Raw genomic sequence first — 25,127 nt, 5'->3', positions numbered from 1 at the left:
TGTAATGCAGCAAAAAGTGTTGGATATCATGCACCTTATACCTTTGGAGAGTACTTGGTTGACCTCATGGGAGAAGCTAAGAATGAAATGATCTGAAGAGTTGGGTAATGACATTTCGGTGAAAGAATGGGAACAAATCTGGAAGGTCCAGGTTAAGGCAAAAATTGACTTAAACCTACGTTACATTCACCAAAGGGTGTTGGGTAGAATTTATTGGACTCCTGTCCGTATGTGTGGTCTGGGATTGGTGGAAAATGATTGTTGCTGGGGTTGTCGGAAGGAAAAAGGTACTCTGTTCCACATGTTATGGTACTGTGATAGTGATGGACTATTGGAAGGGTGTGCTGGATAGGATTGATGCAGTTTGGACAATCAATTTTCCACGAACCCCTTTATCTGTGATTCTACAATCTCCAAGATGCGGGCAAAATGTTGATTATGTAACTAGAAATTGGATTAACAGAAGCATACTGGTGGCGATTAGACAGGTGTTGAAGGTGTGGAAAACAAGGAAAAAACCTCTTGTTGAAGGATGGCTTTATGAAATGAAGATTCTTTCAAAATATGACAAATGTTTGTTGTCTAGGCAGCAGAAGGAAGCAATATATGAGGAACTTCGGGGACCTTTCAATGAATTTTAGGGAAATTGATGAATGAATATTGAGGTATGAGTTGTGTATTATTGTAAGGAAGAAAGGGTAGGAGGGTTAGGGATGTGGGTGTGAGTTTATTTGTTGTCCTACGTCTTGTCTTGTCTTATTATGTTGTTTGTTATGTGGTATTAAGGTGTACTTTAGAGAATCTGGGTTTGATGTTTAGAAATTGGATTTACTAATGTAATTCTATGATTATATTTCTTGTATATATTTTTTTTAATCTAATGTAACTGTTATTCAAGCTCAGTATTTGGTTGTAATATACTTTGTTGAAAACTAGAAATAAAGTGTATAAAAAAAAATACGTAGACATACATTAGATGCACATTGTAGTTTCCATAAATGAAGAACTCTTTTACAATTGTGTACAAAACCTCTATTGATCTACAATGCCCGTCACTTTTTTTTTAAAGACGGTACAAGAAGCAGTATCACATTTGTAAGTAAAGCTGTAAAACATACACAAACTCAATCCACAAGTAGCAACAACTCCTCCTAGTAGGATTACTGAATTTGTGAGTTGCTGACTAAGTTTGTGATTTATATATTCTCTATCTTGACCTTTATGAGGGTCAAATGGCGGACAAACAAGGGACCAAATCTTCGGTCTACGTCAGAGTTAAGTCTCTTGGTCTTAAAAGGACTGTTGTGCACCCTGAGTGCTGTGTCCTTGGACGTTTTGGCTTAAGATGGAATTGCCACCTTCTGGCCCATAGATTAGGTCTCCCTCAAGGAGGAACATACAAATACATATAATTAGTAAGAAACTAATCTGAGCTGTCTGAAAACTCTGTGGAATTTTCTTAAACAAATTAAAACCAAAGGATCGAGCAAGAATCTCGTTTGTGCAAGACCTGTGCACCACTAACATTGTCTCTGTTCTTCACGAGAACACCTATGGGGTGGTGCAGCCTGTTGTTGCCTCACAGTTGCTTTGTCATAGATCCATGTAGAATCTGTGATTGGTGTCTCCCGGGGATCTGTCGGTAACAGAAATGGGGCGGCCCGGGGGGCAGGGGAGAGGTAAGAATGTACCTTATCTGTCATCCGGGGCCTACCCTGTCTTGCTAGAGCTGGCATAATGTAGCTCTGCGGGTTTGTATGGCATTTCTAAATTGGCATGCCAGTTACCATTGCAACGGGACACGGTAGGCACAACGCATGCGTAGTGCTCCTAGTTTAGAGACCCTTCCCCTGCAACGCAGAGCAGTGATTAGTGATACAGCTCGAGCTGCAGACGTGGCAACGCCTCGCCTGGAGTCACACGAGCGAATGCCGTTTAATTTCCAATATCGGACCATGGTGCCTAGGTAAACTCTCTCCCCCCCCAAAATGGTCCGCTGTGGGAACCCAAAACACATAGATGCAACAGGACCATTGTGCCCACAGCATAGCCCGCCACCACTAAATTTGAACATATCGAGTGACACTTCTTCCCTTTAAACATCCAACAGGGAGCCATAACATTGCAGGACTACACAGTTGACAGCGTCAGCAGGAGACCTTGCACAGCTACACCTCGAAGGAGCAACCTCTGAGAACTCCCACGATACAGGGTGAACTAAGGTATATTTCCTCCTTCCCTGTACCAATTTAGAAATGCCTAACAAACCCGCAGAGCTACATTGTGCCAGCTCTAGCAAGACAGAGCGGGCCCTGGATGACAGATGAGGTACATTTTAAGTTGTCAAAGACCGCTCAGATTAGTTTTTCTACTAATTATATGTATTGGTATGGTCCTCCACTAGGGAGACCTAATCTATGGCCCAGAAGAAGGCAATAAAAGAAGGCGCGCACAAAGCGAAGTACCGCTTTGCTGCTTTTCCCTGGCCGTTCCATTGTGGATTCAAGACATCAAAGCATTCAGCAATCTACAATATCAACAAGGCTTGATTTAGAGCCATTATATCGTTTCAAACTCAAGCCCCATCCCTTTTTGGCACCAGTCTTCAAAAACAGGCACCCTCGCGCACGCAAGTGAAGTACCCACGAAGTACCACTTTGCCTCATTCCTTGCAGTGGGCCGGTGTCTTCGCAGGTGACTTTATTTATTTAACACAGTAGTTACAGAGCAGATTGTTTATTCTTTCTTTACGATCTACCTGTATTATGGCATTTTCATTAAAAACAGGCATGCCACCTACAATTCAGCCTCTCCCGTTGGCTCGCAAAATGGATACTCCATTACACAACTCACGTAAGTGGTTTTCCAATCAATCATGTTCCAATCCAAATGGCCGTCCGGATCGAAAGGTACTTAAAATAACTTTTAAAACTGACAAGAACACAGACATTCAAGCTTTTTGTAAAATCAAAATGTTTCTGCATCTACAAAAGTTGACCTCATGCCGTCAAGGGCTCCTAGAACGGAATCACTGTTACCAAGCAACAACATGAAAGACATCTCGCCAACGCTGATCATGGAGCTAAGGCCACCGATAGTGCTCAGCACTCAACTGGACGAACTTACTACGGACACTCCTGCTGTTAAACACTCAGACATCGTAGTGTCCGCCATTGATTCAGTTAAAATGCCAGTTCAAATTTGTAATGCCTCTTTATCAGATAGCATGATCCTAGACATTGCACCAATGGCAGCAGCCTCTGTTAGAACACACGTATGAACCAGCTCTATTTCCGTTGATATGGCTGTGATTGATTTGCCATCTAACAGCACCTGCTTTTCGGCTCAGGCTCTGTCGGAAAAAAATTCTGCGTCTCCAGATCTATTCCAAGACACTAGCCATTCGTGTTCAACTTAGTAGTCTCATACTTGGCGCCCACTCCACGAAAACCCCAAGGCCCTATAATTGGAATTACCCCTCCTGGCAGCATGGAGTCGGCGCATAAATTATTCGAGATAACACTAAACACAATGAACAATGCTTTACAATCACTGGGAAAGCTGTTTGAATCTTTAGATTATAAGCTATCTCAGCAAGCCCTTCATGTTGAGAAAATTACATTGTGGCAAGAACAATTCATCAATTCCCAGAGGCTAAAAGCAGGTGCCGTTACAGATAAGAAAATTAAAGTTATTCTTGCTTCTGTCTCTTGCCAGACAATGTCATGTGCTGCACTCGTGGATACACCTCCACGAGTCCCATACTTTGATAAGGTTATTTATGACCCTCTTGTTGAAAATAAGGCATTGTCATCTGGGGGACCACCATCTGCTAGTTGCACGACAGAGGGCGCCTACACAATTTTTTCAACACCCCATAATAAGGTGAGAGATCCACTTAGTATGGTAAAAACGAAAAACGCCATCCAAAATAAATTAGCAAAAAGTGCAGAAGAAATGATCTTTGACTAAGCAATTTTTTTAATCCATAAACGTACCGAAAAAGAGCTTGGTAATAGCATTGAATGTGGTAATTAAAAATTACCTCTCACAAATTGAAGTCGGGGGAAATTCTACATCGGCTGAGCCGAATTCTGTCATTCCTCCCTATCCTCCATTGGATGAATTAGTTCAAGTAGCCTTAAGCATAGATGCCCATGAAAATTCCTCCAAGCCAGTTAAGCAAAACAAAATTCAAACGGCTTCAAATATTTAAATAACAACATTGAAAGAATCCCGGCTCTTAACATCACATCATCAAGAAATTAGAAAGGCAGTAGATGCCTAAATGGCTGGGCACTCTAGGCCGTCTGAACTAGGTCCCTGCTGCACCAATTTTAACATTATGCAGCGTTTACATGCAGATATGGGAACCGATAAAAAACAATCAACTTCTGATATACCAGACCAATTTGCTAATAAAACTGCAGTTCAGATAATAAATTCAGACTCTGGAATTTTAAATAATTCAGCTGATGTTAATTAGATCACTAAAAAAGTGAATTTCAACTTACCACTTTCCACTCCAGGAACCATTTTGTCATCATCCACATTAAAGGACGACCAGGCTGTTAAAAATACTGTCCTAGCTGAGATTGCTCCTGAAGTATTGCATTTCATAGAGACTACACTATTAAACACTAAGAATATGAAAGATCATCAAACTAACAAACCTGTTGTTAATAAACATACAAATGTACCTAATTTGGCTACACAAGCATCTAAACGGCCAGCAACCTATTCATTGACCGTAGCCTGTCGACCTCCACCATACATACAGTATGATCTGAATCGACGTTCAGTAATGGCAATCTTCTCTGACATACCTTTGTTAGAAGATATTATGTCATCAGATCTTGAATTGGTAGAATTCACAAATGAAAGAACCCTCAGCTCTGTGAGGATTTGGATGTACTCTTGTGTAATAAAAAATAGTATTTGGGCGGCAAAATGTCAACTCTATTCTATGGACTTCATAGTCTCCGCAGAAACATCTTCTTTTGAATGTACTTCTGCAACCCTACGTATTCCAACTCCAAATAAAACCGCTGCTATGTCTTTTGAGAATTACTGAAACTACTCAACACCCCGTTCAATGTTTCACATGTAACATTGGTAAAACTTAACTAGCGCTGGAGACAAAGATTCACAAAGTTTCTTTACTTAGCTGGAACATGAGAGGATACAAAGATCTCCTGAATAACGATACAAATAATATTGCTAAGTATGGCGTGATTCTTTTACAGGAAACATGGATGGCATCTCCTCCCGTGTGGGATAATTATGACATTCACCTAAATCCTGCTAATAAAGCAACTCATGGTAGACCCTCTTCTGCTCTTTTATTTGCCATTAAATCAAATCAGGGGCTCAAATCAGAAACCTAGGCTTTCCCAATTGCATTTATGCAATTGGTAAAGCTCTATGTACAATTGACCACTTGTGCTTTGATTCATCTCTACTGGAATCCGACGGGGATTACAGACATTGAATTTTTTAAAGATTTAAATGGCCTAATGGATCTCATTGTCCTGGATACATCTGTTTCTCACATCATTCTAGCAGGAGATTTTAGTCTCAATTGCATGCAAAAGGATTTTTCAAGTGTCAGCACCAGACTGAAGCTATGGAATGACTTTGTAAAATCTCGCAGTATGCATATGCTGAATGGAGCATTCAAGCTTGACATTCCTCCTCATCCTACATGGCGTAGAGGCAACACCGAGGCCACAATAGATTACATATATGTGAATGCTGCACTCATTTCTCATGTCGTTGATTTCTGTATTTGTAAAACTGATACTAGGGATCACGACATGCTTACAATGAAATGGACCTATATAGATGCAGGCGTGACTAATAACAATGGGCGACCCCAGGGTCACATGATCCTCAACACCAGGCAAAATAGACTATGATGGTCCGAGGACTGGCTGAAGGCATTTAGCACATATCTGTCCTCAGAGCTACACAATGGCAATTTTGGCATTTAAGACCTCCCATGGTATATAGTGATATGATGCAAATGTTCCACTCCAATACCTGTAATGTACCCGTGAACACCTGTAAGATACATGTTTACAACCATGAGGTTAAACTGAGGAAACGATTGTTCAGATCACAAAAGTGTCAATTATTAAAACAACCACATGAGCTAAGACAAGCTTTAACTCAAATCAGAACCAAGTATAAAAACTGGTTACAGAACCAGAAATCTCTATTATATCAGATGGATGGAGCTAAAATGTTAAGCGTGCTGCAAACTAAAAATACAGCTAATATATGGGCAATCCTTAATCAAACCACTAATGGCTCACAAACTGTCATACAATCCAATAGTGTCACAGAACAGAATTGGATAACTCATTTTATGCAATTATATTAAATTCCTGTAGACTGTGCAAACCCTGTTGACATTGATTTTGAAAATGACTTTCCATCTTGATTTTGATATGGCAGATATTTCACATTATATAAACGCAATAAGTTGCTCTAGAGCTCCAGGACCAGATGGTTTATCAAATCTTACATTGAAACAACATCCTAAACTCTGGGCGAGTATTCGGTTTGAAATATATACATCAATAAACATAACTCAATTTCTACCAGAATCCTGGAAGCAGTAAATTATAGTGCCTGTTTATAAAAAAAAAAAAGGCAATCGGCAACTTCCATCTAGTTATCGCCCGATCGATTATTAGATGCACAAGGCAAAATCTTCATTCAGCTCATGTTCGAACAACTGAATGAGTGGACATTAGGAGCCAAGTTGAGGGATCCATTCCGGGCAGGATTTTTTGCTGGTCTAGTTACCTCTCCTAATATTACCATTCTCAATATGATTAAATCTCAATGTGCCATCCGTAAAACAATCGCTATACTTAGCCTTTGTCGACTTTAAGGTGGCATTCAACTCTATTGATCGATCATTATTGTACAGGTAATTGAAACATTATAAATGTCCATTTTCTTTACTTGCGTTAATTATGATCTTACATTTGAACACTTCAATGCAAGTAACGCTCTCCCTGGAAGACTGCCTGTCCTGCGTATTCGCCACTCTGCGAGGCCTAAACTAGGGGTGTATATTGGCCTACTTTTTATTCAATATGTTCATACTAGAGCTGGGAGAAACCTTTGATACTGTGGGAGATGCCCTGAAGCTTGGTTCACAGAAAATTATGTGGTTGCTGTATGCGGATGACCTGGTCCTTTTGTCTCGGACACCAACTGGCCTCCAAAATTTGTTGAACAAACTTGATTGCTATTCAACAAAGGTAGCAGGCGCCCCTCTCTCGGAAGAACAAGGCATGATAACCTGTTCACTGGTTGTTAACCACATTGGGAGTTCGCAGCCATCTGCTTTTTGCTCACTGTACCTTTCACAGATGGGAAATACCCATTTGTATAACAGTCTTTGTCCCGCCCACATTGCTCTGGCAATTCCTCTCTGAACAAGAGTACCAACAGCAACCCCATACACGTGTTTCAGCCTTGTTGGGCCTCATCAGTGAGGTGAAGCTGTGCCTCTCTGGGCACAGTGAGCAGGGAGTCCACGTCTGGTTGCCCATGTAACAACCACTGAACAGGTTATCATGCCTTGTTCTTCCGAGAGAGGGGGCGCCTGCTACCTTTGTTGAATTCTTTGAAGGAACTTGGGGTTGGTCACCCTAGGTTACCTGGGGGCAACCAGACGTGGACTCTTAAAGTTGTTTTGTTGGAATTAACCCCACATTACTCGACAATGTTCTTATTAATAATAAAACCAACATAAAAAAAGCAATTCTGCTCCTAGTGTACCAAACCGAATTACAATCGCTTTAGGAATTCGGCTCAGGTTTCCAAAACTGTAAATCTCTCTTTTAAAAAAGCAACAAGAGCTAAGATTAGAGTCAGTCTTTCTCCATGCATAAATGCTGAACACCATTGCTCGGCGCATCTCAAACTCCGGTCATTAATACACTTGGCCAAAAGCCTCGTTCTCAACTCTGTCAATGTACCGAACAATACCAGATGCTTCAAGGTCTCTTTTGCATTGACCAGTTTGCACAACTTACACGTATCTAATTTTCCATCCCTGCTGCACATACTCAAGATATCTCGAGTAGGGTAGAGGTTTAATCTAAATCTCATGTATTGGGTGCATTAGTTACTGTTTGGAAATCTTGCTAGATATTGAGGCATGGTGTTAGATCTGCGAGTTTCTGGGACCATTTGCCGGTACAGTTTGTTTGACTGTCTTTGCTCCTGGGACACTATCCAGTCTTATCCATAGTGTGTCCTTCACCGAGGTCTGATTTGTAAATAGAATTTCTTGAGATGTTCAAGTCTCTCAGTATTGCTCTGCAAATATACCTCCATTCCATTAGGGTGGGGTCAGAGCCACTCCTGATGGAGAAGCCTCTGACTGGGTTTGATGGTATACATTTCCTGTAAAGCATTAAACTTTTCCATTAACCCAGCTTTGTTCTTATGACTCGAATGGGTACACACTTTGGAAGCGACCACATCCTTTTCCAAAATAGGCTCTCTAGAGTTGCCCAGGCTCCAACCGGAAGCGCGAAAAAAGCCTCTGCTCCATAAGTGAGAACAGGGGTCACCTTCAGTCGATAAAAGGATACCACAGGGATTAAAGAGAAACTTCCTTATCTCTTTAATATCTTCCCCTGTGCGGCCAAGTTTCTCGACTTTGAGCGCAAATCCTGTTCTCTAGAGGCATCCCTGATACTATTACCCAGGTGCATCTCCAGGTATACAAAAGAATTCCCTTTTAGCAAGATGTCCTTGTTCAGGTATTGATGTTTACAAGTTACCATTCCAGATGGTGGCTGCAAAATAAGTACTCTGGTTTTGGCAGCATTTATTGTTGGACCATTCTCTATAACGTACGTCTGCAATGCGTTTAGCTGCCTTTGCAGACCCGCGGGAGTTTAGCCTTTTAAGACCAAGTCATCATTGTATAGCAGTCTATCCAAAGATTTACCATCCACCTTAAGCAGGAAGCTGTGTACAGTCTTTAGTGCCTTATTCGGGTCAGAAATAAATAAGCAGATTAAAGAGGGCCGAAATTGTTTCAGAGAGTGACCCTCCAAGGTTTAATCTTACCTCGAATGATGTATCAGTGTATAGGCACTTTGCCTCCAAGATGTCACTCTGGCACCTCCATGCTCCTAGCTATCCACACAATATCTGCCTGTCTAATGTATTAAAGGCTTGGGCCAGGTCTACGAAGGCTAGGTACAACTTCTTTTTCTTTCTAATAGTGCGTGTCTTCAGAATGCTTATCAAGAGCACATTCAATGAGTTACCCAGCCCCTTTTATAAAACCTGACTGCAAAGGATCCCAATTACCAGATTGATCAACCCATAATGCCCTCAACACCAAAGCTGCATGTGCTGCATGGATCTTTCCTGTGGCATCGAGGAGGGTGATGGGCCTATAATTCCTAGGATCAGACCTGTCGCCCCCCCCTTACAAATCGGCACCACGTCCGAGGTCCTCCAAGACTGTGGGACCATCCCAATCTTTCCTATGTGCATACTAGTTCAAATAAAAAACTGCTCACATTCGACTGGATTATCCTTATGCATTACGCTTGTGATGCCATCTGGTCCCAGAGCGCGTGATTTACTGGCTTTCTCGTCAAGTTCTACTGGGAATGACCATTCACCGCAAGAAGGGGTTTATACTACTGAACCGCACACGTTACTTACTGAAAGTGGACGGGAGAAATATTCTACCCATGACTTGGCCCGAGACAGCATTAATGGTCCATGCTGCTCGAGGTACATGCAGAGAGTTAATCAATTCTCACATCGCCACAATTTTTTTGTGTTCTACTTTGCTAAGCATCAGTTCGTCATTGTGCTGTAGCATTACATGTTTTCTCGATTTGAGCCAATTGCGATGTTTCAATCAGTTGGCTCTCAAATTTCTCTTGGTCTTGTTCACCTCTATATCCAATACATGTAAATGGATACATTTGGGCCTAAAACCTGGTTTACTGGTTACCACAAAATTCACCAAATATATAGTGTAGTCCAGAGTCAGGCCAACTTGATCCCGAGGATACCTGATCACTGAATTGGTAAATGTCTTTCAGGCCCTCCATTCTGGCTTGATTCAGAATCCATCTATTCTCCAGCATGGGGTCTGGCATGGATTCACATGCTCATGAATATTCCCCGTCGTCAGGCTGGGAATCCTCGGTAAAGAAAAAACCAGTATCAGTTTCGTTTCTGATCTGTCTTTCGTAGTAGTAACCAATCACTGGTCTCTGCATCATACTGACCACAGCCAATGACTGCCCTCTACCTAAGCCCCGCCTCTGGCAGCCATCTTTGGATTTTTACCGCACGTTCATGTGTTGGGATCCTCGTGCTATTGCTCTCGAGCGTTAGTGCTATTTTTTCACGTTTTTTCTCAAAAACTTCGTTTTTTTCAGTCAAAAGAGCCTCAAGCTCCACCGACTCTCCATCCGATCAACGGGGACCCGTGTCGGATTGGTCTACGCCCCTCAAGGGTGAAGATTCGTCGAGCTACGCTTTTGGAGGACTCCAGAAGTTTCTCAGGCCCATCTCGGTCATGGCCCAGGAGAAGGGAAGCTCGACGCCCGGAAGGCTGTTCAGGGTCTGCCCTGGATGCCAGCTGCAGAATGTCTTTAAGGAAGACGAACACTCCTTTTGTCTTTACTGCCTACATGAAGACAAGACGCACGTGGAGAAGGACTGTGCGTTTTGCGGCAACATGTCGGAGCGGACCATGAAGGACCGCCATCAACATCTCGCCAACTGGCTGGAAGGGAAGAGCCCGTCCGGCGAGAAGAAGAAGAAATAATCCGAGCGGTCTTCTAAGACCTTTGAGGACGCCCCGGCGACGGGGGTCCAACATAAGGCCAAGCACCGCGAGTCCGCTGGCACCGGGAGCGCCGAACGATCGGGCTCTACGGGCACCAGGCAGGGCGCACCCTCCCCGGCACCATCAACCACGAGCCAACGCTCTGGGTCGGGTAAGAGGAAGGCTGAGCACCCGGCGAAGCTCCTGGAGAGGCCCCGGTCGAGCTCGAAGGCGGAGGGGGAGCGAGGCAGTGTCCCCCCCCTCAAGGAGAAGGCGGTGAGCGCACCAAGGGTGATGAAAGCCTTAATCCATCCGGCCAAGGCCTCTATCGAGACAGTCGCGGCGGCCCTGGCTCAGCCTGTGGAGGCTACGCCGGTGGTGGCGACCTCGGGGCTCAGAGTCTCCCTGCCACCGCAGAGGGAGTCCTCTTTTATGCCCATCGACAGGACCCCGTGAAACCTCCGACGGAGAAGAAAAAGGGGGGGCAGGAGGTCGCCGTGGATTCGGCCTCAACCTCTGAGGAAGAACTGATCGAGGTCTTAAGCCACGGCATTGGCGTGGAAGAAGACCAGCCCGTCGGGAGGGATCCCGACGCAGGAGATGACGACGTCGTCGAGGGTACCGACGGGGCCCCTGACCGCCCGTCGGATTCCCCTCTGCCAGTGCCGCAAGACAACTCGGCGGCCATTTTGTTGGCTATACAGTCCTTATGCTCAGAGATAAGGACGAGACTGCCGTTACCAGTGGAGGAACAACTCCCGTCGGGGGACCCGGAACCAGGCCCTTCGGGCAGCCCCCCTCCTAAGAAAAGAAGGATTCACCCTCCACCTCCTTTTCAGCCGTCGCGCCCCGTTCAGCCCTCCTCCCCGTCCACGACTCGAGGGGATGATACGGGGACTGACACGGCCGCAACGGGTACGGACGACGAGGTGTACGACGAGGATCTGCCGTCGTCTCCTCCCACCCGGGCTTCCCCGCCCGACAAGATTGGATCTTTTCACTCCATGATCGCCAGGGCATCCGAGCTCTTCCAGCTCTGCCCTGAGGAGAAGAAGAAGGAAGGTTTCCTTTATCAGCGGCGCGAGGCCAAGAGGAAGACGGTCCTCGCGGTACCTCTACTGGACGATATTTGGGATGAGGGCCTCGCCCTCCTCAAGAACCCATCCACGACGCCGGCTAGAAGGGACCGGTACGAGAAGAAGTACCGGGTCCCGGACGCGGCCCCCTTGTGCCTCCGGGCGCAGCCTACCCCGGACTCCGTCGTCTCCGCGGCGGCCAGGAAGAAAGCGGGGGGGGGGGTTGCAGCCTCCACGTCGACTTCCCCGCCCGACTGCGAGGGAAAGAAATTGGAGACGATGGGGCGCAGGGTCATCTCGTCTGCAGCGACGACGATTAAGGCGGCTAACGCCTTGGCTATCGTAGCCCGGTACGACAAGGAGCTGTGGTACAAGCTGGCTCCCCTGCTGGACTTCCTACTGGACGACAAGAGGGCGGATGCCCTGGAGATCTTGCAGGAAGGTGAGGTGGCGTTGGACCACGCCATCACTATTGCGACAGACATCGCCGACACTGGATTTCGCCAGTTGGGCAACGGCGTGTGCCTTAGGCGGCGTGGATGGCTCAAGGCTACTGACTTCCGTCAAGACGTACAGACCAGAGTCCTGGACATGCCGTTCGATGGGAACAACCTGTTTGGGAAGACAGTGGACGATTCCCTTCAAGCCATTAAAGCGGACACGGAGACAGCCCGGGCTCTCGGGGTTCTCCAGCAACGGCGGCCGCCCTTTCGGAGCGGCGGAGGCAAGGGCGCCTCCAAAGGTTCCGGCGGCGGATTTTCCACCTACCGTCAAGCGGCCCGTTCGTCGTCTCAAGAAGCTTACAGGGGACGAGGCAAGTCAGGCGGACCCCGCCGTCGTCGCCAAGGAGGTCAAGGCGGCAAAGCCTCGTCTAAGCAGGATTGAACCGGCCGTGGGGTCGGGCCCCCACCGAAGCACCCCGGTGGGAGGCCGGCTGGCGAGCTTCGTCAGCGTGTGGGAGTCCATCTCCACCGACCATTGGGTGCTGGACGCCGTAGCCCAGGGCCACGCGCTCGAGTTTCAAAGAAGGTGCCCGCGCGTCCCCCCTGTGGCCAGGAAAGAGCTTCACGTCCCTCAGCTTCTCCGGGAGGTAAGGGCGATGCTAAGGAAGGGCGCCATCAAACTCGTCCCAAGGAGGCTTCGGGGCTCCGGAGTTTACTCAAGATACTTCCTCGTGAAGAAGACGGGAGGATGGCGCCCCATCCTAGACCTACGACGGCTGAACAAGTTCATCAAAGCTCAGAAGTTCCGGATGGTCACCCTCCAGCACGTCCTGGGTCAGCTGGAGGAGGGCGACTTCCTGTCGTCGTTGGATTTGGAGGATGCCTACTTCCATATTCCCATCCTAAAGGGGCACCGAAAATTCCTCAGGTTCGTGGTCCAAGGGCGTCACTACCAGTTCAGAGCCCTTCCCTTCGGTCTACGGTCGGCACCCAGGGTATTCACCAAGTGCCTTGCACCAGTGGCGGCGCAGCTGCGCCGAGAGGGGATCCACGTCTACCCCTACCTGGACGACTGGCTCATCCGAGCCAAGACGAGGGAGCTCGCCGTGGAGCACACGGCAAGGACCGTCCAACTTCTCACGGACCTGGGATTCTCCGTGAACTACGCCAAGTCCCACCTGGTACCCGCGCAAAACGCACTGTTTCTGGGAGCGAAGCTCGACACAGTGTCCCTTCTGGCCTCCCCGTCGGAGGAAAGGACCAGGTCCATCCTGGGCAAGGTACAGCGGATGTTTGGTTTCCGACGCGGCCAAGGTGAGGTCCATCAAGTCCCTCCTCGGAATGATGTCTTCTTGCATCTACCTCATTCCCATGTGTAGGCTCCGGATGCGCCCGTTGCAGGAGTTCCTGGACGCGCGCTGGATCCAAACGACGGGCGGCTTCGAGGAGAGGATCACACTCGACAAGAGTTTCCGCCGAGCGATCCGGTGGTGGGGCACCCGCGCGCATCTGACGGCGGGCATGGACTTCCAGACCCCAGACCACCAGGAGACAGTGACCACGGATGCCTCCCTGGAAGGGTGGGGAGCGCACACCGAAAATCTGCACGCGAGAGGCCTTTGGCTCCCGACGGAGAAGTCCCTCCATATCAACGTCCTGGAGCTCCGTGCAGTGTTCTGGGCCCTCAGGTCCTTCCTTCCGTCCCTCAAGGGCAAGGTGGTGAGGATCTTCACCGACAACACCACCACCATGTTTTACATCAGGAAACAGGGCGGAACCAGGTCCCCAGCACTGTCCAAGGAGGCGCAGGATCTGTGGCATTGGGCCGTCGCCCAAAGGATGTTTCTGGTGCCGTTTCATCTGGCAGGGATAAAAAACACCATCGCCGACTCACTCAGCAGGGAGCTGCGCTCGTGCCACGAGTGGGAACTACGGCAGGATCTAGTGGATCGCCTCTTCCGACGGTGGGGCACACCCCAGATCGACCTGTTCGCGACGGCGACGAACTCCAAGTGCCGGAGGTTCGCCAGCAGGTTTCCCCAGCCGAGGAGCATGGGCGATGCTTTCTCGTTCCCCTGGGCGGGCCTGTTCCTATACGCGTTCCCTCCATTGCCACTACTGATCCGGCTCATCAACCAGCTCAAGAGGTCACGGTGCAGGATGATCCTCGTCGCACCTGCGTGGCCGAGGCAGATATGGTTCCCGGACCTTCTGGACTTGTCAGCGTCCCCGTCAATCAAGCTGCCAGTGGACGCGGATCTGCTCTCCAGGGAAGGAGGCGCCATCCTCCACCACGACCCGAAGTCGCTGAACTTGCAGGCCTGGCTCCTGCAGCGCTAGAGTTTGGAGGATACGACATACCGGCCGACTGCAGAGAGGTTCTTGCAAAGGCCAGGGCGTCCTCGACTCTTAAATGCTACGGACACAAATGGAAGAGGTTCTCTGTCTGGTGCCACGCACAGAAGATTAACCCTCTAAGGATTACGGCTCCCCAAGTACTGCCGTACCTGTTGACGCTGGCCAAAGCTGGACTGGCACACGCGTCCATCAAGATTCATCTTGCTGCGATCTCCCGATACACTAGAACCATGGGGCAGACGTCCTTGTGGTCTCATCGTCTGGTGAAAGAGTTCATGAAGGGACTGTTCAGATCGTTCCCGCCGGTGAAGGCTCCGGCCCCGGCGTGGGAGCTCAACGTGGTGCTGACCAAGCTCATGGGACCTCCGTTCGAGCCTCTGCACTCGGCCCCGTTGAAGTTCCTGTCGTGGAAAACAGCGTTTCTTGTGGCCATCACCTCCGCACGACGGGTGGGAGAGATCCAGGCCCTTTCCTGCAAGGCCCCGTACTTGACTTTTCACGACACGAGGGTGGTGCTCAGGACGCACCCCTCCTTCATGCCCAAGGTGCCGTCGGACTTCCATCTCAACGAACCCTTGGTGTTGCCTGTGTTTTTCCCGTCGCCTTCGTCGCCGGCTGAGAGGACTTTGCACTCGCTGGATGTGGCTAGAGCGCTGAAGTTCTACGTGGATCGCACAAAGTGTTTTCGGAAGACGTCACAACTCTTTGTGAACTTTGGACCTGTCAATCAGGGGAAGGCTCTCTCGAAGGCTTCCATTTCCAGATGGCTCTCCGGCTGTATCATGTACTGTCACCGGTTGGCAAATCGACCGCTGCCTGGCCGTCCGAGAGCACATTCCACCAGAGCGATCGCAGCTACCACGGCGTTCCTATCTGGTGTGCCCCTGCTGGACATTTGCAGGGCTGCTACGTGGAGGTCGACGCACACCTTCACGAAATTCTACTGCGTCGATCGGGATTCCAGGGAGGAGTCCAGGGTCGGCCAAGCAGTGCTGCGCAACCTGTTCGCCTGAGGTGAGCCTGGTGAGGAGGTAAAATTGCTTAATATTGAGTTTGATGTGATGCTTAATGTTGAGCCTTTGCCACCTCCCGTGGTTGTGCATGTGGGTACTGCTATGTATTCTTTATTCATGAGCATGTGAATCCATGCCAGACCCCATGCTGGAGAAGGAACAAGTTACTTACCTGTAACTGTTGTTCTCCAGCATGGGTCTGGCATGGATTCACATGCGAACCCTCCCGCCTACCCCTCTGCGGCTCTTCACTTGGTCATACTGCCACTTCACGTGCTTCCAAATCTGAAGATGGCTGCCAGAGGCGGGGCTTAGGTAGAGGGCAGTCATTGGCTGTGGTCAGTATGACGCAGAGACCAGTGATTGGTTACTACTACGAAAGACAGATCAGAAACGAAACTGATACTGGTTTTTTCTTTACCGAGGATTCCCAGCCTGACGACGGGGAATATTCATGAGCATGTGAATCCATGCCAGACCCATGCTGGAGAACAACAGTTACAGGTAAGTAACTTGTTCCTTCCTTGCACTCGACACCTTGACCTGCGTAGGATAGACCTCAGTTACCTGGCACTCCCAATCTTTACATGTGAACTTCATAATATTGTGGTCACTCTGGTTTGTATGGATTATTTCCGGCTTCAGGCATCTCAGGAGCATCTTACCTGGGACGAAATGTGATCTAGTACGCTTGTTTCCCCACCCCTTTTCCAAGTCGCCTGAGCGGTAATATCGCCCTATAAGTGTCCATTCAACATGTGTATATTCCTGTTGCTTAATTCCTTATACCATGCGTGACCTCCACTTTCAGAGATTGTAGAGGCCACGTGAGTCTGTTAACAAAAATTAGATCCATCAAAACAGTGAACATTTAAGTCGCCACATATTATTACATCTGGGTCTGGACACGTCTCAAAGGCTCTATCCAGCATTCCCATCCCTAAGGGTTGAAAGGAATGAGAACACTCAGCATCCAAGTTCCAGTATAAAATGAACAGCAATCACTTGGGGCTGCCAGAACGAACACCTTCCACTTCAAATTCTAACAATTGGATATAAGGGGAAGGATTAAACATTTCCAACACAGTTAGCCCACTGCCATTTTAACTGCTGTCAACAAACCAGACATTGGTCTCCCTTTTGGGCCTTTCAAGGCATGTTTTAAATAGACCGTGAACCCATCCAAGATTGGAGGATTTCTTAACCAGGTCTCCTGCAAACAGACCACATCGTATGAATGGAACTTCAAATCCCTGTTACCCAATAGAAGGGTGGGCCCTCTAGTATTCCAGGATCCCAAAGTGAAAGATGTTAGTTTGCCAGGTTGAGGTAGTTCTGCTCTTTGTTTTTCAAGGATCTGGGCTTCAGATACCAATCCCAGCTTTGATGACCATGCGACTGGGAAGACTCCAATTTAGATACCACTCTTCTGTGGATGCAGGATTGCGGTCAGCTGTGATAGAGTGAAAGAAGGGGGTTGCATCATCGTCTGATTTACTGCCCCCATGCTGTTGCTCGATGTCTGTATGGTTCCATGCGTCGTGTAACTCTTTCAAGTCAAAGCCCAATTCAAATAGAGAAGGCGCTTCTTCCAGTACAGTTTTGTTTTACCAGGTTGGATGGCATATGAATTGCGACCCTGTCAAGCTGTTGTTCGTCCAAAAATGCAATCATTTTTATGTCCTCTGTCGGTATCATACAGAATTTAGGGATCTGGTGCAACAATTGGAGTACGTTTTCTTGGTTTAAAGTTAAACCGCTGTTGGCTTTAAGCATGCTTTTCAGTAATGGTCTGTTTGAGGTGCACTGGAACTGATTAGGTTGCGATTGGCAGTAGCTCTTGTTATTTCCAATCTCGTTCACAGCCATGTCTCCCCTTCTTCGGAAGGAGAGTGCTTTCGAGGCCTTTCGCCTATCCTCCATAGTTAAAAATGGAGAAGGTGGTTCAGTTTGCCAACTGTTTTCAAGTTTGAGAGCTGACGTTGCAGGAGTGTGGGTTGGTCACTCTGGTGCACTACCACAAGTGATTGAGGGCTCAGGCCACTGCCCCCAAATCTCCTGTTCGAGGCCCACTCCACCAGTTCCACCAACCCTTTGTCTAGTAATGCCATTCCCCGGCTGATCAATCGTTGGACATGGGAGCTTCCCGTGCCTTCTCCTCAAGAAATCCCACTTTTCTTTGAGAGTGTTGGATGTTGGGAGAATAGGCAAAGATGGGCCCAAAAGACCAAGCTCGTCAAATGAGGGAACTGTGACAAAAATACTGGACTCTCTTAGATGTTGTCTCACCGTTGTTAATGTTCTGAGTATGAGACGACGCCAGGGAATTTACCGGACAGCCCCTACTTTGTCAGTCAGTACAGTCCTCGCCAGCTTGTGAGGGAAAGCATTTGTGCCCTTGAGCCAGGATCTTGTCTTTTGTTGACACATAGTCTCCTCCACTTTGTCAGATCCACAACTGCTTTCACTGGCTTGGGAGAATGTGCGCTCACAGCACCAACGTCTCCTGGTACCCAAGTTATAAACCTCGTTGGTCTTTTCAGGAGTCTTGGTCTGATATTCATCAAGTGTTCAAATAAGTTCAACAAGGGTTACCCGGTTTGTACATCACAAATGGCCCTCACGTTGTGTTTTTTTTTTTATTATTTATTTATTTTAAAGGCAGCTTTGGCTTTCGAAACCTTAGAGGAAGCCACCACAGTAGAGTTAACTGGGAGGGTCAAATTTCTCACAAATTGTCGTGCTTCGTTTGAGCGTTGCTTGTGCACCAACTTTTAGATTTTTCGTTTTTTTTTCCTATGGTGTAACTTTTGCAGTTTAATTTGGCTCAGAGTCCTTTTCTCTTGAGATTTTTGATCCTATCCTTTTTCCTTTTTGCAAAGATGGTGTATTCATTCACTGGTGGGCGATCTGGGTTCTCTCGCTCAGCCTTGTACAGTACTTCATCGGATTCATTGTCCTCAATAGAGGGGCAAATGAGCTGACCCTCCAGGATCGAGTTGCCCTTCTTCCCAGATTCTAATGAGATGATTCTCTCAGGACCAACCCGCAGTGCTTTTACTTGGGCCTCTTGAAACCCTGGGTGCACCTTTTGAGGGTTCCTTCGGGGTTAAATGATGCAGAGGGACAACATCCTCCGTCTGAGTTAATAAAGAAGCTTGGGACCTCTGGGCCCTTCTTTTTGTTTTTTTTGTCCTGAATAATCTGGTCCAAAATGCTTCGAAGAATGTTTGTAGTCTGTGTAGAGCTTTTGTCCAAGCTATTTTATACAGCTGATACAAAACCCTTAACAAACAACATCTTAGAGGGGACCATTGCGAGCAGCGTAGTGTTGGTCATTTAAGCTCTCATAGAGCTTAGTAAAAGGGGCTAGTGTTAGTGCCAAAGCTGCCACCGTGTTGGAATCGATCCCAGCTGGCTTAGCACCGGGGGTTCTTCCACTTGCCTGTTACTGACTGCATCCACAGCGTGTATGTTGCTCCCTCCGGGCCCCCAAGCTATAAGGCGCGGGGCTTCCCAAGGAAGACCTTGCTCTTTTATTATTCTTGACGAGCCATGTTGGGGAGCAAACCTTGCCGCAGTTAGTTGTCTCGGACAAGGGTGTTATTTCCCCTGTCCCCACGCTAGGCAACCCCAATGTGTAGACTGCAGAGTTGATTGTGGAAATGCAGGTATTTCCTTCCGAAACACTTAAATCCGGAGGCCCTTGTGCAATCGACATCTTGGCTATTTCCCTTTCGATATGAACATCAAGGGCCAAAGGTCCACTTATGAGAGGGGTACCAATGGCTTCCTGTTCAAGGTTTGACAGCTGAATAGTCCTCAAAGATTCTATTGCAGAGTCGCTGTCAATGGTGAACATTTCTGATTCCGGATTCGTAGATGGTATAACGTGGGGGGAAGGAAGAGGGGGAAACTCCACCGATCTGGAATTCTCCAGCTAATCTTTGTCGTTAATGCTCAGATCTTAAGTTCTTTTGCTCTGTCCTTTTCACCGGAGCCAATGACTGATCAGGGCTCCCTTCAACAGTTGGTTTATGTTTTTTAATACCTCCTCTGAGCCCAAAAGTCAACGGTTGCCAAGCAGGCTTTATTTTGGGCTGGATTTTAGTCTTAGTCTTAAAAAAAGCTTTGCTAGGTTTTTTCCATATGTAAAATAGTTCAACACATGTTGCGAAGGAGGGCTCACAGCTTTTTTTGTCTAACACCCTGCTTTTACTGAGTGTATTATGCATCTTGGGCAGAGGAGTTTCTGGTCGCGGCACCATAGGTAACCTGCCCCCTTTGTGAGTTACCACCGTTCACCTAGCTTTGCCAGTAACCTGTGGCACAGCCTCCTCTTCATGTGAATCCATAAACGCAGTGGTAGATGCAGTTATCTCTACTGTGATATCAAAAGGGGTGCGTCCCTGCAATTGCGTTGCTCCCACTACGCTCGCCAACTTCACAAATACTAGAATAAACAGTATCCATTCGTGAGTTGCCCTCATTCTCACAGAATTCAACCAAAGACTCACCCTGCACTGCTAATGCCGTCCCGTGGGTCAACTCGCGCTGCCCCCAGGGGAAGTCCGGCAGAGGGTCCATGGTATGCTATTCCCCAGTCGATCCACCGCTGACTCTGACCCCTCCAACTCCCCATCAATGACTGCAGGAATGCACAACTCTGCTTGACTACGCGTTCAGAGCAGCGTTTTAGCATAACTCTGCTCAGCCTCTCACTAATAATGTCCACCTACGGGCTGCAATAAACCAGTCCACCAATCTCACTCCAAGCATCACACAAAGGTTTTGTTCGGTGGCCAGCCAATCAAGCTGCTCCTAATAACCACACTGGATGCAAGTCTGGATGAAACTACACTAGTTTAGTTTAAACCACAACAAGGGTGTCTTTGTGGGCCCAGGAGGAGCCTACTTCAGCAAAGCTGATATTTTGGCCATGCCGCCGGGTCCCTGCAGACAACTGGATTGCCAAAAACATAATGGTCGGGAGCAGGGCTTATAAAAATGCATTAGTTGCCCAATGTCCACCATATAGGTGCATTAGGCTTCTAATATGGTAAACGTGGCTACAATCCTGGTGAAGCCAAAACTAAATCGCAGCTTTCATTAACATACTCCACCACACTTTCAGGGTGACCTAATCGCCCAGTGACCAAAATAGGTTGCTTTAAAAGCACCCTAGTCGTGGTAGCCTTGTGGGCTACCAAGTGCAGCACCCCAGAAAAGGGTTTATTGTCAAGTAGATACTCTGGACCGAAAGAAAAGCTGACAAACTACAAAGGACAGCACAATGTTTAGAGTAGCCAGAACACCAACAATTGGTTTCTACCCTGAAAGCGCCACTTCAGGACTTCCTCTCTTAGCTGATCAGCCACTCCAACCTGGGGGTTGTGCAAAAAAAATGTTTTAATAGTGTCTTATTACCTCCTACTGATATGGTCTTGTTCAGGGATAGGTTGGGAACCTCTTTCTCCAATTTTTCATTGGGCTAGGCAGTAAGTGTTAGAAAATGGCAGATGATCATTGGATCTGTCTCGAAGTAACTCTTGCCACATTTGGACCCAGCATTGTTCTCCTCCTTTCTCAAATGAGGCCCATGATGTGTCCAACAGTTGGGACTAAATTGGGTCGCTTACATGTTCCCTGGTATCTATCTTGAAAATGTACTCGTGGTTGTCGGTGAACTTGTGTCTCAGGCTTGTCTGTCTGTGTGCCGGCTATAATCTCCGTTCTGGGCCACTCTGAAATAGAATTTATGATTTAACCTACTCCATATAGGTTGTTATTGGGGAGGGCTGTTTGGGTTACCATAATTAGCACGCGGTTGACAATTATGCTGTGTGAACAGTGAAACTGAAGCTGACATTTAATTGTAAACCTACTGACGAATGCTGGTTGACATGGAATGTTATTCCTAGGCAAGGTAAAGTTTGACTAAATGTTTTATTGGACAATAATCAATTGGCATAAGCTACGTAATATATAGGACCTTTGCTTTAACCATGTATATCTTATTTTTTCCCCTCATCTGAAAAGATGATAGTATTTAAAAGAAAAATCGTTTAGTTTATATAATGTTTAAATTAAGTTTGTTACATTTGTATGTAATGTGATTTTATTGACTTTTGTGTAAACCAAATAGTAAATGTAAAACATTTTTTTGATTTAAAATAAAAAAACAAAGGCTGCGACTTCTGTTACTTCTGTGTGTCAAGGATAATGTTAAACAGCAAAGTGTTTGCCTGCAGATTTGATATCTGGATGTGCTTTTTTTGTTTTAAGGTACAAAGCCATTGTGAAGTACAAAACAGCCTTCTACACGTTCTACCTCCCAGTTGCAGCGGCCATGTACATGGTAAGTGAATGGCCATGCTAGCTGACCTTTGTGACTGACGGTTTTGTGTAGTAGGTAGGGCAAAGCAGAGGAGGGAGGTTCTATAAGTGCCCTGCTCAATAGCACTAAATGTGTATGTGTGATGTGTGTTGGAGTGGCTCAGTGTCGACATGACGGCACACTGTCACTGTAAGGTCCTTGTGTGGATAAGCCCCTTCTAATTCTGCCCCGGTTTAGAATGTGGATGTACAGTCAAAATATTTACCCCTCTGTGAGAAGGTGTTGTGAGTCTCGAGACTTCATTTAGAATTCTCATGGTTCAATATTTTATTTAATAAAATGAAATAAACTGTAACTAAACCCACTCTACCAGGGGATTCCCTTCCCCCCTCAAGCACTCCCTTGTGCACCCTCTTCTCAAGAAACCCTCTTCCGACCCCTCCTACCCGGCTAACTACCGCCCTATCTCCATCACTCCCTTCCTGGGCAAGCTCCTGGAGAAACTGGCCATCTCCCAGCTTAACCTCCAGGCTGAATCTGTTGGTAGTCTTCATGACCATCAATCTGGTTTCAGAGCTGCCAGAAGCACGGAAACTGCTCTCCTGAACATCCGTGAAGACCTGCTCTTGAACCTCGATTCCAACACTCCGTGTGTTCTCATTCTGCTCGATCTCTCCTCTGCCTTTTACACTGTCAACCATGCCATCCTGCTCAACCGTCTCCGTGAAAACCTGGGTATCACTGGTCAGGCTCTGGCGTGGCTGACCTCTTTCCTTTCAAATCGACCCTCCCAGGTCCAACTGGGGTCCTTCCTCTCCGACATCTTTTTCTCCACCTGTGGTGTCCCCCAGGGATCTAATCTCTCTCCCTGGCTGTTCAACCAGTATCTGGCACTCCTTGCCCACCGCATCGCCGCTCTCTGCCCTAATTTCCAGTGCTATGCGGACGATACCCAGCTCATTTTCAGGCTACCCTCAGCCTCCCCCTCTCCTTCCCTCATCTCTGACTGTCTGTTATCCAGGAATGGTGTGCCGCCAATGACCTCTGCCTTAATGCCAGTAAGACTGAGATTCTACTCATCGGTACACCCACTCCCTCCTTCCCTGCAGCTCTCTGGCCTGTCTCCCTTGGCCCCCTCCCTGCTCCTACCTGCAATGCAAAAAACCTTGGGGTCATCTTCGACTCCACACTCTCCTTCTCTCCTCATATTTCTGACGTCGCTAAGAAGTCACACTACCAGCTGCACCTCCTCAGAGGTATTCTTCCCTTCCTCTCCTTCCCCCAGAAGCTCACTGTCTCCCGAGCCCTGGTTCTCTCGAAGCTGAATTACTGTAACAGCCTCTATCTTAATCTGCCTGCCTCCACTCTCCGCCCTCTGCAACTCATCCAGAACAGAACTGCGAGACTTGTCCTTGGCCTCAAGCCCAGGGACCGTATCTCTCCAGGACTGAAATCTCTACACTGGCTCCCAGTGGCTGCGAGGATAAAGTTCAAAACCCTCTGCATTGTCCACAAGGCCTTCTGGGGCCTTGGTCCTAAATACCTTCAACTCTCTCTTCCCAAATATCTTCCTTCCCGAGCCCTTCGCTCATCCGCCTCCAACTCCCTCAGGGTCAGCCGCTTCTCGAAGCAACGAGCTGGGGGTAGATCTCTCTCCGCGGCAGGGGCCTCCCTCTGGAACAGCCTTCCTGCCTCCCTGAAACTTGAGGAGAACCATCTCCGGTTCCGGAAGCACCTCAAAACCTTCCTCTTTACTTCTGCTTTCTCTCTCCCTCTCCCCTGCTGAACAGCTAATATTCTTCACTGAAACTGCACTGATTCTGCAACTGGACCACTCTTAACGGCCTCGGTCCTGGGCCCAGCCACTCTCCACTTGCACTGATGCCCTGGAACCTCTCTGCACTGCGGGACTGTCTCTGTATCCCTACAGCCCCCCCCCTTTTCCAGCACTTGTTCTGCACTTACCTTGCACTTGCCACCAGCTGGCCCCATTTATTTATTACTTTACGCCACTTACCTTGTACTGCACTTCCCCCCCCTCCCCTTGCACTTTTCCCCCTCCCCCACCCCTGCACTTGCGCGATCTGATTGACACCTGGCTAGTAGGATCGTTGTCTGTCTCCCCTTGTTCCTCCCCTCCCTGCCTCGTCGCGCCTTGAAACACCTGTGTATAGGCGCGTTACAAATGCCATATCATATCATATCATATCATTTCCTAACTAGTCTAGAATCTAAGGGAAATTCTCCCAGCATTTGCAATACTAACCATCACACTAAAGAATATAAACATTTAAATAAACATGACATAATATAAATGAAGAGTTAACGAACAGCCAGTGTCTTGGGTGACTTCTACTGGGCAGCTCTTGCTCCCCCATAATTGTCCCAAAGTCAATTCTTCCAAGGAAAAGAACATTCTTTAAAAGTTCCAAAGAAGCAATAGTTCACACAAATAAAAATCCACTGGTAGCAGTAGTTCTTCTCTTGATGAAAAGATCCCCCTTTCTAAGTTCCCCAAGTACCAATGGGATTCCTGAATAGCCTCTTTCCGGGAGAAGATGAACAAATTTGAAGACAAAAGTACCACTTCGGCTTAACAACTCTTTGTCGGGATGCTTCCACTTGGGAATTACACTCTCTCCAGCAGCTTTCTTGATGAAACAGTGAGAGTATGCTGCCTTGCCCCACAGTTGTCCTTTGGCTTATGTTACATTCAACTACAGCAGGTCTGGCAATTGTATTTGCAACCACAGTTACGCTGCTCTGCTGCTACTGCAATTTATAAGGTTATGCAACTTCCACAACTCTTCTTCGACATTTACAGGTTGGCAAGGCACTCTTCTCTCTTGGGTCACAGGAAAGGGCAGCCTCTTTGCCTTTCCTTCCTCCTTGTAGTTACCAACTACATTTATTTTGAACAGGTATACAGTCTCCTTCCCCAGCTTCTATGACACTGTTTCTTCAGTGGTTATTCCCAGGTTGTAGTGCCTCTCTTCCCAGCCTTGGATAACCTTTGTCACCCTTAGTGTTGGAAGTCTCTGAGGTTACACAGCTTCGACACCT

The 25,127-nt window shown here is 47.5% G+C and overlaps 1 protein-coding gene across 3 annotated transcripts in view; it reads left to right on the top strand.

Moving 5' to 3' along the window:
• Window positions 1–25,127, top strand: part of FDPS (farnesyl diphosphate synthase) — a 174,940-nt gene that overhangs the window by 94,639 nt on the left and 55,174 nt on the right. For all 3 annotated transcript variants that reach the window (XM_069650049.1, XM_069650052.1, XM_069650054.1), the window contains one exon: window positions 22,013–22,085. In XM_069650049.1, the coding sequence (XP_069506150.1) occupies window positions 22,013–22,085 (73 nt within the window). The remainder of the gene's footprint in view (window positions 1–22,012; window positions 22,086–25,127) is intronic.

Source organism: Ambystoma mexicanum, chromosome 1p, assembly GCF_040938575.1.
Source record: "Ambystoma mexicanum isolate Mex_15411 chromosome 1p, UKY_AmexF1_1, whole genome shotgun sequence".
Classification (NCBI taxonomy): Eukaryota; Metazoa; Chordata; class Amphibia; order Caudata; family Ambystomatidae; genus Ambystoma; species Ambystoma mexicanum.
The sequence above is the reverse complement of the archived record's forward strand: the minus strand, read 5'-3'. Positions and strand labels throughout refer to the sequence as shown.